This window comes from Salminus brasiliensis, chromosome 11 (genome assembly GCF_030463535.1).
Source record: "Salminus brasiliensis chromosome 11, fSalBra1.hap2, whole genome shotgun sequence".
Taxonomy (NCBI): domain Eukaryota; kingdom Metazoa; phylum Chordata; class Actinopteri; order Characiformes; family Bryconidae; genus Salminus; species Salminus brasiliensis.
Genome location: NC_132888.1, coordinates 21,874,726 through 21,890,149, shown reverse-complemented (window position 1 = coordinate 21,890,149; position 15,424 = coordinate 21,874,726). Strand labels below are relative to the sequence as shown.

Here is a 15,424-nt window from a genome sequence, read left to right as displayed (position 1 = left end):
GTGCAAGCCTTCTTATTTAACAGCAGTGCCTGACCTCACAAACGCTGACTTTACTGAATGGGAAGGAATTCCCTCAGACAGACTCCAAACTCTAGTGGAAGCAATCCCAGTGGAAGCTGTTATTATAGCAAGGGGGGGGGGGGGGGGGGGGGGGCTTCTTCTGGAATGAGATGTCCACATATTTGTTTTTGCCATCCAGTGTATCTGATGGTTTTAATTTATCATGCTCATCAATGTATCAAGCTGAGTATCAAGAGAGGATTCAACACTCAAAAATTCTACTACAGGTTTGATTTCTATTCAAAAAGGCCTAGTGTCTCCATGCCAATGGCAAAGAAAGAAGTAAGAGCAGTTTTCAGTTAATGTTAATGTTAATTCAGTTAGTGTTAATGATTCATTTGTATTTGTTACTTTTATTTTGACACAGCCTGTTCGTTTGAATAGCTGACTTTTATTTTGACTTATATTTCTTTGTTTTAGAGACTTTCTTTTCACAGTCTATTCGATTGTATTAAATACTTTTATTTTGACACCGTCTGTTTGTTTGTTCTTATTAGTGACTTTTATTTTGACACAGCCTGTTTGTGATGTAGTGGTTGAGCAGAGTGATTGCCTCTCTCTCTGGCTCCATGTTTTCCCTGTCATTGCGTTCCACATTAAACATTTCATTCTGAGGTTGAATTCCTTGGAGATTTCTCCTTTTTACACCTTTTTACAGGCTGTGTTTCAGTTCCCAAACCGCAAGGGTTATCCGTACAGATCACAGATTAACAGTTATCTGTTACTCTTCATTAGACCCTTTGTGCTATTACTTAGTCTATATTTCTATATATACCAAAAGTAATGGAATCCATATCCTATTCAAACTTTACATTTCTACTTTACAAATAAATCTTTCTCCACATGTAAGCATCTACAAACTGTACTGCACACTTCTTAATAATTCAGTACCAATCCAAACAGGCAGCATCGTACTTTATATGTATACACACTGATGTGGAGTCCCGTTACACTGAGTAATTATTCACTTCCAAACTCTTAGTCCCAATATGTATGCTTCTGAATTCATATTTGTACACTGTGGCACATGTACAGGTTTCTATGTAAGTAGTGAGCACACTTCCGTCACTCTCTTCTCCCTGCTCCAACGCAGTCGCCAATCGCCCTCCTGAATTAAATATAACTCGCATGAGGCCCATGAACAAGCAAGGACAAGGACAGGCTGTTTCAAAACAGCCCCTCAGCACGTTGCATTTTTCAGGAGACAGGAGCCATGAGTAATTCATGAGGGCTGGTTAAGAAAGGGAAAGGAAGGGGGGAAATAGTGTCACTGTTTACCTCCAGCCGGCCGGCCTACAAGGCCCGTGGCAATACCCCAAGCCTAGTTAGGGGGAAGAGCTATACTCGCTCGACCCTGTCATTGCTCCTGCCTTTTGGCACTGGGCCAGGACAGTCCATATGAGATGATGGCTTCTCTCCTCGGCTCTTTTCTCTTCTTCTCTCTGCTCCTGACTCTCCTCCTCCTCAGGAGTCAAAGTGGAGAGAGAGCCAGGCAGTGGAGCCGCAGGATTATTTTTAGCCATCCGAGCAAAGGAGCGACACACACAGAGAGCCTCATTAGCCAATGCTGAGAGCCTGGCAAGGTCATATGACTGGGCAGCATGTGGGCCATGCTTGGATTTCTCATGGTCGTCCAATTATTCATCTCTGTAACCTGAAACGCTTCATATACATGTGGGTTATAATCAATACTACGATTCACCAAAGCATGAGTACACTGATCAGACCCAATCAGGCATCTGAGGAATGCTTCACAGATTCAGTTCAGATTTTAGTATTTAAAACCAGCACTGGTGACTGACCTAATCTGTATGTCTGGCATATGAATGAAAGGCCATTTCTGTGGCTGAACCTCACACAGGTTGATATCATTTCAAAAGGCCAGAGTTGCTTTCTTCTCTGCCCCCTATAGGGATCACGGGGAGGCACGCTAAATGACAAGCCTGTTGGGCAATACATTATTAATGTGCAACTGTCGAATTATTATGTGCCCCTGCTTCTCACATTACATTTAATAGGTTATTTACATTACAATTTTTTTATAGCAGTACAAAATGAACAGCTTGAACACAGAATGTACTCAGTCAGCACTTTTGAAAGCACACTGTGCACATTTTCCACCTTTACAAAGTAGTGTGTTTAAGCAAGAGGCAATGAGTAAGCATGTGTGAGCCTTACATCACAAAAAATGCAATGCCTAGAAACTACACACCTACACCAGCGGCCCATTGGCCATTAAATACACGTGAAATTATATGCAGTATGGGATCTTGTAATTTCTTGGCTATGGACACAACTCTACAGTATGCTGCCTGAGAGAGGGCCAGCAGGCTGAATCAGAGGTTCTGCTGGCAGGCTTGAGATGTCACAGAGTGCGGATGTTGTTCATTTTTGTGGATAAAAAGACACATAAATAAATCCATTCCAGGCCACTCCAGAGGTGGGCTAATCCAATACAACGCTGTCGCCCACCCTCCTTTTTGTTTTAGAAAATAGAGTTCTGGTCTCCAGGGAGAGGGGACTAGGTTAATCTCTACATTGTCTGTGTTTATAAATCCTTAGCCATACCCCAGCCAGGAAGAGGAAAAAATATTTCGCAGAAATTAGATGCCTCTCGTAGTGGTCTTCAATCCTCTCCTCTGCTTATGATTATTGATTTGATTATTGTCTGATGAAATGCTACAAATTAATTGTGGTTTCCAACCTTCCTCCTGGAGAGGTACCTTTCTGCAGGTACATACCCCATTCAGCCAATCAAGCTCCATTTCTCAATACAAAGTAGAAGCACAGGCTTGGCAAGTGCGACTCGTGAGTTCAAACTTTGAGAATTGGAGAAAGCTGTACACTCATTCTGCAACTGGAACAATAGCATTGTGTAAAATGCATTCTGGGATATTTGGCTGTCCCAAGTCCACACAAGTCACCTCTTGATGCATTTTTGATAACACAAACGAAGCAAGAACACATCCCGGCATTTGGACTGTACTTGGCTAGATGCGGAGTTCTGAATGAAACAGTACTTGGGCTGTGACTGACAATGCTTTAAAGTCCAAAAGAGCACACGTCCAGACAAGAACACAGGCAGAGAATCGGCTAAGGACAACTGAAGGAAATATTTAGTTGGATTAGGTTAAGGTTGGATCCAAAGTCTGTGGGAAGGTAGCTCTATAGGAGCAGTATTGAAGACATCCTTTTATACATTAACAGTTGGGGAAAACTTGGCATCTCCTGTATCTTTACTAATACTAGTTCATTCAATGCACATAGCAGAAACAAAACAAGGAACTATCTCCAAAACAAAGTTCCATTCACAGTGTGCATGCTGGACACCATGCAATAGCAACAGTCGCCCCTGGAAAGGGTTTAGGTGGGAAGGCGCAAGGAGATCCGTAGTAACAAAGCCTTCAAAGCATCATTACTTCATAATCCCACACTGAGAGGAAGAGGGACAGCTGGCTCAAATGCTTTTTAAGCAAGTTTAATTTTTTTTTTATTTGTCCTACTTTATCTTAATCCTGGCTTAGGGAGTGATGCAGTTTTGCTCCCCCAGACAGACTGTCACATTCATAGCTTTGAAATAGATACAGGTTTTTCTCTTGCGCACAAAAGCTGGCAGACAAATGGTGCTATTTTTGGTCAGACGTGAAAGAATTACATTCTCCCAAAGTGCAGAATATTGGGTGCTGTCAAAAGTTAAGAGCTCAACAAGTAGCCTTCAAAATGCCCTCAAAGATGAAAAGTGCACATTGCCACATTGAAAAGTACATGGTTAAGTATCTATTCCTGGACAGCGATGCTATACATGGATAAACATTTATCCTTCAATATAATGTGGCCTAGATTTGTATGGCTTAATGTATTACAGTAAGAACAAGGTTCAAGTAATCTTCAATGGACTTTCCTTAATAAAATAATAAAAAAAACACTAAGCATGTCCTAGTAAACAGGGTTCCCCTGGTCTTTGTGGAGAAGTGCACACTACACTTGGGGTTGCATGATTACCATATGGCATTTTGCTGTTTCTATTACATCGTTGTATAACCCACCTAAAATGTTCAAAAATTACCCAGTTACATAACAGTTATCTATAGCCCTGATGAGCATACAGGTTTTGAGATTCACTCTGCAGAGACCAAGAACCTCAAAACATTCCACAAATACGTCCCCATATTAAAACCTCTTTAAAAAACACAATATCAAATATCTCAAGATGAGAAAAAATTGATGCCATGGCATGGATTGACAGCTCTTTATTGTTTTTAGAATGCCAGAGAGGCTTAAAAACCTGCCAGACAAATAGTGCAGATTTATCGCACCAAATATTGCTCACTTATCAAAACCTACTGTTTAATCCTTCCATGTAAGACAGCATAATTCCACCCCCCCCCAAACACAATCTTCCTGCTGCTGTAACCTAAGCTGCAGGATTCGAAGCCTTGCAGATGTAAACACATTTGTAAAGAGGGGCATAGGAGGGCAGGGGGAGGGAGGCTGCCAGCCCCTATTCTCTTCTTCCTCCACCTGTTGTCTTCCGCAGAAGCCTCCGTTCTTCGTTCTCCTAGTGCGCGCACCCACCCAGAACCCAGGCAGCGGGCCCGCTGGCCCTGCTCCAGCTCTAATTAGCACATGAATCACGGCTAACGGAAAGAAGACAGGCGGCCGTGCGCCTGGTTCCCTTGTTATGACCTCACTCTCATGATTTCATCATCCGCAAGGACGAGCACTCAATCCTTAAGTGCAGTACAGTGGGTCTTCCTAACACAGCGTACAGCCCATTAAGTGGCAGGTACACATGCAGACTGTGGCGTGAAGGTTAAATACAACCCAGGCGACTCTTTAATTTGTCACTAAGTGTTGAATATAAATAATTAACCATCCTTACATGCTTTGTTAAATACACACACTATAAACCTTTTGCACAATTAGAGTAAGTCTTGCGATGCAGCTTCATTCAGGAAAGTTTAGGCTTAAATTAACATAGGTGCAATTATTCATGCACATTGACTGCAATTTGTGTCTAGACAATCCTGATCCTCATAATCAATTTGTACAGTTGCTGCATTGTAACAATCATAAACTCTCTTTGAAATCATATTTTAAAATGATGTTTGAAGATTAAGAGCTACATAAACTTACATACTTAAATTGGATTTAGTTTAAAATATTTTTTAATACAAAACAAAAAATATATATTTAATGGGATTTTGTTAAAAAAAAAACATTTAGTTTAAAAATTATGACGTTTAAAGCTAGACATGCTTTTTTATAATCCTCAAATATGACCTTGACTGAATGAGTCTCCATAGGACCTCTTCCACCTCTGCAGTTCATGTAAGGGGTTGTTGTTTGGAGCTGTGTCCTCTGGCAAAGCCTTAGAGTATAAGAAGTAAAGGACCCTTGTGGAAAGGTTATTTTCTGATAGTGGTCAGCCAAGATTGAGCTCAAAATCCTCTAGATAGAAACATTTTTGACAGAGTGACCAAAGCTCTGTTTCATAACCTTTCGCAACTTGATATTTTGACACTGCAAGTTTGAGCATTAGGTTACGGAGCTTATAAGATGAATATTGATTGAAATAGATTTAGGTAGGGTTTAGCAGAACTGCTGAAACAGCCCATTTGCAGTATATATATATGAACAAATGTACACATGACCTTGACACTATGACCCAGTACCGTATTGTTCTAATGCTTTGCTGTCATCATCACAGCTTCTGACGTCACCTTACAGATCACTTCGATGCGACCTTCTAATGAGGTCACGCAGCTGGGGACTATGCCGGTGACTAACACTGAGGAAAAAGGGGAGGCAGTCATGCAGAAGATGGGCTCATGCTAAATTGCTGTTTTGTGTTTTTAATGAGGACACTTTGCCGCTCTAATCTGTTATGCTTCTTTTCTAATCAACAAATTTGTTAATCCGGTTTCTTCTGGCAGTAAGAGCTGCAGCTCGGCTGCCACTTGCCATAGCCATGGGATTATGACAGCAGGGCAGAGACAGGGCCAAGGACCCACTGCACAAACAACTAAATCGAATAAGAGCTCACAGTACAATCATGAAATTGAAAGGACTGACATGGTACAACATACAGGTGTTAAATGCTTTTTTCATTAATTTCATTCAATTCTTAATCTGTAAGCAGGGCTGGGTAGGACACCTTTTTTTTTTTTACTTTAACTTGGCTAGTTGTTTTTTGTATGCCATAACAATATATTATTGGTGTAGCGATTTCATTATGGTATTACAGGGAGTGTATTGAAATGTAAACCTATATAACCGATACACCCCTTGGTGACCACACAGCCAATGATCAAAACTAAGAATCAGGGTATATCCTATCAGAGTAAAGTGGGTAGGAGGGGTGAGGCTTGTGTAAGACTGAATAATATTGGTAAAAACTGACATTGCAACATTTTGTTGTTCTGTGATATATGATAAAATATTACGATAAAAAAGTACAGGAATTTTTACCAGATTTCTTCAGAAGTCAATGATTCAGTATGTCATGATATAAATACTACACTTTGTGTATTTAAGAGTGGAGTAAAATAAATTATACTAGGCAGGTATAATCTGCCTCTAGTAGATCTTTCAATGAAAGTGAGAACAGTGTGAATATTCATTTTGTATCAAGCAAGTTGTAGCATAATGTGTATGATTTCATTTGCCTTATGTGATTTTACAAACCTGGAGACGTGACTAATGCACAAGAGCGCGTTGTGATGCCAATATTGATACGTGTCAATACAGATTTGTGAGTCTTTGTTCCTCGCAAGGTTTCTTCCTCCAGCTCTGAGGGAGTTGTACCTTGCCACTGTCACGTTTGGCTTGCTCACTGGGGGTCTTTTCATGTCTTCTTATGTTGATTTCTTGTCTTTTTACTAATTACTGATTATGTTAAGCTGCTTTGTGACGAAAACAACAGTTGTAAAAAGCGCAATACAAATAAATTTGATTTGATTTTATTTGACATTTGTTAGATCCTTATTTCAGTTCCTAAAGTGTATTATAGGCAGTATTCTTACATCATCCTCAAAAGGGATCTAAGAATGAGCCTTTATAGCCCAGTCGCTTGAAAATTCTTAGACAATGTTGTTCTGGGAATATGAGAACATGGTGAAAAGGTCTTACTTGGACTTGTGTAACGACATAAAAGGTTGTGTCCCAAGCTCCTCTATACCGGTACAGATTCACTGTACCATTCTGTTACATATAAAAGGTGCCAACAAGTTGGTGAACATTTTCATAACCCCTGCCAAATTGTATGTTACATGCCAGTAAAAATGTTATGGTACTCTATGCATGTCATTCTTTGCGTTAGTATCACAGAAGATGACAATTACTCCCTCACCACGTTACACTGGTTAGCTTTAGTGTTAGATTTAGGATTATACAACAGTTAGTTCTAGCCACGCAGACTGATTGGCGTGTTTAAACCATGCTGTAATTTTGTCATAACGGCATCATTTTTGTCACAAAAACTGACCTAAATCGCTGAACGCAGTTGTTATAAATCATATAATGAACCAAGAAGCAATTTACAATAACAAGCAAACGGTTCATTTGTTGGTCTATGTAAGAAGCTGGAGAGGGAACTGCAGGATTGCACTGAGTAAAGTTGCTGTGACGTAGCAACAACCTGCTTGATAAGAAACTATAATTTGGTGGAAGAAAATGCTAACATTAAAATATATTAAATTCTATGTTCAAGGCTCAATTTGTTTTTAAATTTATTTATTTATTACTTTATGTATTTCCAAATTGTAGTAAAGTAATGAAATGCTCCAATGATTCACAATAACACATGACCTTGAGTTTTCTATTGATATTAATCTTTAGTGTTAGCTCATCATAAGGGGCAGCCACTGTTTCCAGATTCTTAATCATCTATGACAAGAACTAGTGTTACCATGAAGAAGTTAAAAGATTGATCAGTTGTGTTCATTGTTATCATGGTATCTAGAACATGTTTTTGTTTGAAACAGGCTCACTTTCATAATTCTCAGTTCTCATTAATGTTGTGTGCATGGAAGTTTGTGAAGGCAACTGTTTAAATTTTGAATATTAAAATAAGAATTAAAGAATCTCCAACCTGTGCAAAGTTACACAATTAATCTTTTTACTCATTTAGTAAGTATCTACATGATGGGGAAAAGGCTACATTATGTAGAAACCACTAAGACTTTCTTCTTTTGAACCTTTTTTTGAACCTTGTAAACATACAGTACTTATTCTACTGTTGTCAGTTTTGGAGTGATGCAGTTGCACTGGAAAAGAAAATACAATCAAATACCAGCATACCAGCAATATTATAAAATTCTGATATATCGTTAGTCTCTACCTCTCAGACATCCTTTACATCTGCATGTGCCATACTTGGGACCCAAATGAATACAGGCTTTGCAAAAGAACTATGCTGATTCAGAGTCAAGTGTTGTAAAATCTTGTGTTCAAGGAACTTGGTTATGACTCAAGCCTCATCACAGCAAATGACTAATACCATTATGCACTTACATACAATGACTCAGCATGGTTAAAAGCGTCAAGTTCACTCTAAAGAAATCATCGTACAAGATTTTCTATTAAGCTAACAAATATGTATCCTTTTAAAAAAGGAAGATCAACTAGAAAAGGTACTTACTAGCTACTTCCAGTGAGGCGTTGCGGCTGACGGCAACTCCCAAGTAGTTGCGGGCCACGCAGGTGTAGACGCCTTCATCCGGCTTGCTACGGCGGCCATGGACGATGCGTAGGAAAAAGAGTGAGCCGCTAGGCAGCAGCATGCGGTGTGATCGCGGGTCGTCTTTATCAGTTTCCACGTGCTCTCCATCTTTGTACCACTCCACCGCTGGCATAGGCCTCCCTTCAGCCTTACAGTTCAGGGTGGCTGGCTCCCCCTTGGAAACGATCAGATCAGAGGGGTCCTCTATGATCCGAGGCGGGCTGTCCTCCAGACGTGGCCGAGACCCTACAAGAAATCAACTGGGACTATTCAAAGTGTTCAGTGTTTATACTTTTCTAGTCATCATCGAAAGGTCTTCACTAATACACGCAAGAGCAACATGAAAGGTTAGACTGTCTAAAAAGCTTTTAACTTTTAACAACCTGACAGGCTGTGATTAAATCAGACGTGGGTTCTACACATAAAGATGTGCTTTTATTTGTCTTACTTCAAGTCAATATTGCACTTTATACATATTTCAGACAGGCACTTGTCCTGAAGTTAAAAGAAAAGGAAGAGTGAGCTTCAGACAACATCAAACAAAATGAGACTAGAGTAGACTCTTAATGGCTGCTGGTGGAAGGAACCCGAAGAACTGATGACTCAGCATCTATTCAGCTTTCGGAGAGTCCGGAGGGGCAGACAGGAGCTTGGAGAAGTTAAAAGAAGCTGACATTAGGGCAGGGTTTGGCATGGCTACTGCAGGAGATGGAGGCTTGGAAACCTCATCGCACTTCTTCTCTCGGGACCCATTAGTGCAGGACTCTATAGATGGCGATAAGAGAGTACCGGTGTGGAGCATGAGTTCACATGAAATACATATTCCACGCTACAATAGCTCTGGCTGCACAATAGGGTGTACTTAGAAATGCCATAAATGAGATTTCTTTGGGCGCAGCCACAACATCTGATATGTCATATTTGTGTATTCCAGAAAAAGGTGTTGACCTATTGTCATGGCGATTTAGTGCACAGTCTAACCTGGACGTAAGGGGCCTCTGATTGGCTATTTAGATCAAGAAACCTTGACCCACACTCATACAGCAAAGATTATCCGTAACTGCTGACTGACCAGGTTTATTAACAGATGCAATATAGTTTTCACACTGAAGCTTTTTTCCCAGACCTGGGTCCACTTGCTCAGTGATTTTGATACATTTGGTCAAGTGTGAAAGCTCTTTTCGAGCCCAGGAGCAGCCCAGCTTTCTCTGATCCTCCTGAAATCGGTGGTCTGGGTTTAGCTTCAGGCGGACTCTGGTATGGTCTACTGTGTGTGTGGAAGATACCCCACATTGTCACTGTGTGTGGGATTGCGGCATTTTGTCACTTGACTGCTTCCACTTGTCGCCTGCATGGTAATGATAATTCATTACATGATTTATATGAATACACACACACACACACACACACACACACACACATTCCACAAACCTCAAACCAAAAATATTTTGTAAACAAGGCAAAAAACGACAATTGCTTGCTATTGATCTTCGACTTGGTGGCACTAGTCTGCTGCTAGGTTATTAATTCCCCTGTTTGTTTACAGGCCATAAATCAACAGTATAGTTGATTTATTTATAGTTAATGATAACAGATAGATAGTTCGCTAACCTGTTAACAAAAAAAAAAGAACTAAAGGCTTGTTCAGAAATGTATCAAAATATGATTTGTTTTCTTTGCGCATCGGCATCAGCATATATTTTTAGGATCAGTCCATTTAACTTGCTTGATTAAGTGAATTACATGTTGAGGTTGGTGTTGTGTAACTAGCATCTAATTTTAATTGCTTGGTTTTGGTGGATTGGTAAAGTGTTTCATAATTTGATGGAAACCATGGATCATGTTTTAGAATGTCTATCTGTGGCTTCGGCAATAGGTTTTTTGATACATGATAATGTTGGCAGGGTTATTTCAAATCTTAAATTTTATAAGTTTGGATTAGCTTGTGTATGTCTTAGCTAATTAGCTAACTAGTTTGAATGGAGTTGCACAGTATAGCGTTGTTATTCAATAGAGCAAGAACTTTGATTGATACTATGAAACCAAGCCAAATGTGGTGGTAATAACTGGCCGGTAGTAAAGTTTTTGTTACAGATTAAAGGTTAATTTTTCCTCAGTAATTAACAGGGGTTATTTCCCTCATAGTCAGTTCCCAACTGCCTTCTTGGAGTAAGTTTTAGGCCACATGACAAGAATAATTTAAGTTTTTCAATGCTGTGTGTGGTCCTTTCTGTTCTGTTTCTCTCAGCTCAGGCCAACTCTGCCACCCTAGCCGCTGTTCATGTCAGCATTGCGGATCCAACCCTGCTGATGCTGGTGGTTAGCATCATGGCTAACCTGCTCCAACACTGCTTAGCCCTATTGCTGTTCCTGTTAGCACTGCCGCTCCAACCCTGCTCTTAACCTGCTATTAACTATTAGTCCAAACACTGACACTTTCAAACAACGTATTGTATGTATCAACATGCTGTTAGAAGACTTGATATATAGAATTCATTTATAAATTGGAATTAGGAGGAATATTTATACGGCCGCTTTCTGCTGAGCGTTTCGTACAGCACTCTGCACTCCTGCATGCACAATGCTGTGTGGGCAATCACTGTCTTGTCTCTTGGGGAGACAACGTTTCCACAGGGCGGAACTAACGTGAATGCACGTCTAGACGGCTATGAACACAAAGAGTAGAAAACAACACACATGGAAGGTGTGTGACTTCATTTTCTGCTCAGGATGCCTTTACTCCACTACATCTTTACATACAAATGAGTTGTTTGCTGCTATATTAATGTTTAAAACGTTGCATATATCACCTTTAAGAACACGAGCATAAAACATATTTAATGAGAATCATAATACATCCCATATGAAATTAATATGCTGGTAAATGAGTAATTGTCTTGAAAACACATACACTCATTGACACCAGACAGTCCTGCATTATTTTATGGTCAGTGTATGCTACAGCACCAGATTTTGAAAATGTCTTGTTTTTCTTTATCCCGAAAGCTTGAAATGCATTAAGCTTTTATGCCCTATGAGCTCATACTCTTGACGGCTAGCACACAGACAAAGAGGGGTAGCTTGTTAAAAAAAACATGAGGGCCAATGCATTATATAATTACTGATTCTCTGCTTGAGGAAAGGGTCTTATTCAAACATTTTAAAATGCCCATAGCATATTACACAGATGAACTAGGTAAACGCACTGTTAGGGCTTGTAGGGAGTAAAATAATGAAATGCGAGCAAAATGTTACTATCAATTAGGGTAAAAACTTATTCTGCCTGGAATAAGGCAGGATGACTGCACTGGTTCCGGGCACTAGCACTAAATAAACACCCTGAATGAACATTTAACAGTGGTAATGTTTTTCTGTGGACATAATGACTGACAATACTCTGCATCTGGCAGCACTGGGACAGAATTACTGGGGCAGAAAAAACTGGGATTAATCTTGGGACCTTGAGTGCCAGCAACTAACTTCAATAGTTGTTTGATCAAAGCTTTTGCTCACTTCTGGTAGAGTGTAAACCCCGCTGCTGGTGCGAGGGGGGGAAAAAAGGGAGGCTCCAGTCCTCTCCACTGCAATCCCACTGATGCAAGTTATATTTGGCGTGTGGCTACAAGCTATGCCATTATGTAATGCTTTACAGTAATTAATATTAACAAAACATTAGTCGTGCATCACCCGCTCCTTCCTCGGGGTTTAAATGTGCTTTTATTATGCTAATATGTTGTGAAAACGATGGCTTGGGGCGGTTGTGTTTCCGAAGAGGTCCTGCCTTAAACGCACATAGCAGGAGAATAGCCTTAAATGGAATGCTCTGAACTGAGCAGCCAACTGTGTGCAGCGAAGTCTGTTACCGATCTAATCAAACCACAACACGCTGAATAAAAAAATAGCTATTTGTGGGGAAAGGTCAGCTGTGCCAAACACAGTGGTCCAACAGGGAAGTCAGGGAACTGATACAGCCATAGTCATGCTCAATTAATACCACCGAAACACAGCCGTCATTATTTCGCCGACACGGTCCGCTCTGCTGGGTTGTCTGTCTAAAGCCATTTGCCACTTAAAATGCCATTATCCTGCTTACTCCACTCAGGCAGAGTGCTCCATTTGCCCTTATATGACTTAAAGCCACTGAATGACACAAACCTCTTGCTTTGTTTGGCCTATTCTCAGTTTAAGCCCTATTATGTTGATGACAGTGGCGAGACTTTTTCATATGACATCAAATATAGAGGCAGCACCACACAATGACCCACTAAGCATCAGATTAAACCTCCCACATTACACAAATCAATTTCATTAAATGAACAATTCTAATTTGAAATTGTCTATGCCTAAGTAGACAGCAGAAAAAAATGGTTTCACTTCTTGTTCTCAAACACGAAAGCGTTATTTTATACTGGTAATGCAAAGAGCCCAAAAAAATGCCTTGGTCTGAAAAGCATCACACTCTGCCATTGTATTTGTGCTGTTGCATTTGGTAGCACTGGAGAAAAACACAAAACACATCAGAAAACACCTTTGTTGTACTGTGGCGCAGTGGACAGTGCTGGCAAAGCCTGCTGTGAGCACACAAATAAAACATGACTTATTTTGTGGACAAAAGTGGCCAGGGAGGTATACTACCCCTTTATTTAACAACCAGGCCGTGAAGGCCCCCATTATTTCTCACTTCTCTTCCAAACCTGTCGCGAGAAACGATTCCTTCAACAAATGTTTCACACCACCTCCAGAATCGCCACACACATTCTTGCACTACTTTTATGTAAGCGCGTAATTGGAAACAACACAGCGCGGCTTCAACCGTTCTATATTTGAAGCTTCTGCTGCTCTAACAAAGCACATGGTGAGCACCTCTGTGCTCGCACAGAAAAATCCCCCATTAACACTTACAGTGTGAATTCAGCATTGCGGGTGTTAAACACTGGGGATTTCACTGCGTGTATAGTGGGTCAGAGACATCCCTTAAAACACATTAAAACCTCTTATTCAAAAAAACCTTGCTGCACACAGCAGCTTCTAGCTCTGCTTATGCTTGAGGCCAGCCAGGCACAGCAGGCGATACGCTTGACTATGGGGACTGATGATACAGCGCTGGTGTCTCCCTTTTTCCTCAGAACAAGCGGATAAGGTTGAGCTTACTGTGCCTTTTCGGGAGAACACATCTGGCCTTACTGAAGCAGCGCAAAAGACAACTAGAGGAGGTTGAACATCTCAGAAGTTCTTATAGCTCATATAAAACATATGACCTATCATCCCTGCTGCTTCTCTGAAACGTTGAGAGAGCAGTGTCTGCCAGCGCCTCCCCCTCGGTTGCTCTTCTTCTGCAGAAGGTGTGTCCTGCAACAAGTGAAACATCTGGAGAAGCACACAGTCAGATGCTATTGTTTTGGGTTGGGTTTACGGCACAGCAGCCGATATTACGCCCTGCCATATGGCAGGAACGGGCTGTAGTCTACAGAGGGACGAGCAGAAGGCTTCACAAGTTCAGGTGTAAAGGATGCCTGAGCTCAAGCTGAGTGCACACTGTCTTTCTGAGAAGTATAGCTAACGTTACAATTTACAGACATTTCGAAGCAAAATAATTCGGCTTCGTTTTTTTTTTTAGACTGAATGAAATGTTTTATTCATAAAAATATGGTTGTTAACGTGATTTTTGTTTTCGATCGTCTATGCAATAAAACATCTAGACAAATGAACTGACCGCCCCAATATCCACCCCAGTTTAACTTTCCTCCTCAGAGACTTTTCAAACTTACCCGTGGAGGCGCATATCTGAGTGGACAGCAGCAGTAGTAAGGTTTGCCCGGCGCCCAACGGCATCGTCCGGCATTGACTGTCGTGTTTCCCGGCACAAGTCTGACAAGTCTTCTTAGTTTCGGGTTCAAAATAAGCGTGAGGGTCGAAGAGCCGTTTTTAACGTAAAGTCACATAGTTACGAAGACGGGGAGCTACTCAACTTCAACACCCGTCGTGTGATAAAACAGCAGGCTAGCGCCACTTATACTCATCACTCGAGCTAGGCTGTCGAGCATCACCGACATTCAGCACTCAAACTCTCGGCTGAATGACGAAGCGCTCCATCTCCGGTACAGGTTGGATGTGGATGGATGGAGTCAGAAATAAGGCAGCACTATGATGGCGAGTCTCGTTTCGTGCTGCTGGACTTTTTTGTCCTTTTTTGTCCTTTTTTTTTTCTTGAACACCAGCGCTCCGCGTTTTCCGTGGAAGGTGGCCTGTGTCCGCCAGTGAATAGGTCCGTTCGCCACCACACGACCGTTGCTCTATCTGCGTTTAAACGAGAAGCGCTCGAGCAGCGTTATGTTTTTTCACGCTCGTATTCAGACAAGCCCCGCCCTCCGCACAAGGATTGGCTACATCCACAAAACTCCGCGGTCGCCTACGTTATGATTGGGTAGTATTTGACATACGCGCGCAGACGCGAGAAACTACTGGCCAATCCGGGCACAGTTGGGCGGGACCTGTCGGAAAACAGGCGGGAATACAACGAATAAGGCGCACGAGCTCGTCGGTCGCGGAGCCGGACAGCAGATGAACTTCTCGCAGCTCTGAACCAGTCTTAAAGTGACAGCGCTCTACCTTCTAGTCTCACCAGCTGTAAACCACCAGCCA

General features: G+C 41.3%; 1 protein-coding gene across 2 annotated transcripts in view; it reads right to left on the bottom strand.

The window, feature by feature from the left end:
* The window catches only part of LOC140565942 (roundabout homolog 2), a 44,332-nt gene extending 29,194 nt beyond the window's left edge, over positions 1-15,138 (bottom strand). The window contains exons 1-2 of one of the 2 annotated variants that reach the window (XM_072692178.1): positions 14,551-15,138; positions 8,702-9,028 (exon numbers count right to left, since the gene is read on the bottom strand). In XM_072692178.1, coding sequence (XP_072548279.1) covers positions 8,702-9,028; positions 14,551-14,614 — 391 coding nt within the window. In that variant the 5' untranslated portion in view covers positions 14,615-15,138. The remainder of the gene's footprint in view (positions 1-8,701; positions 9,029-14,550) is intronic. The other variant, XM_072692179.1, reaches the window with a different exon arrangement.
* Positions 15,139-15,424: the final 286 nt, after the last annotated feature.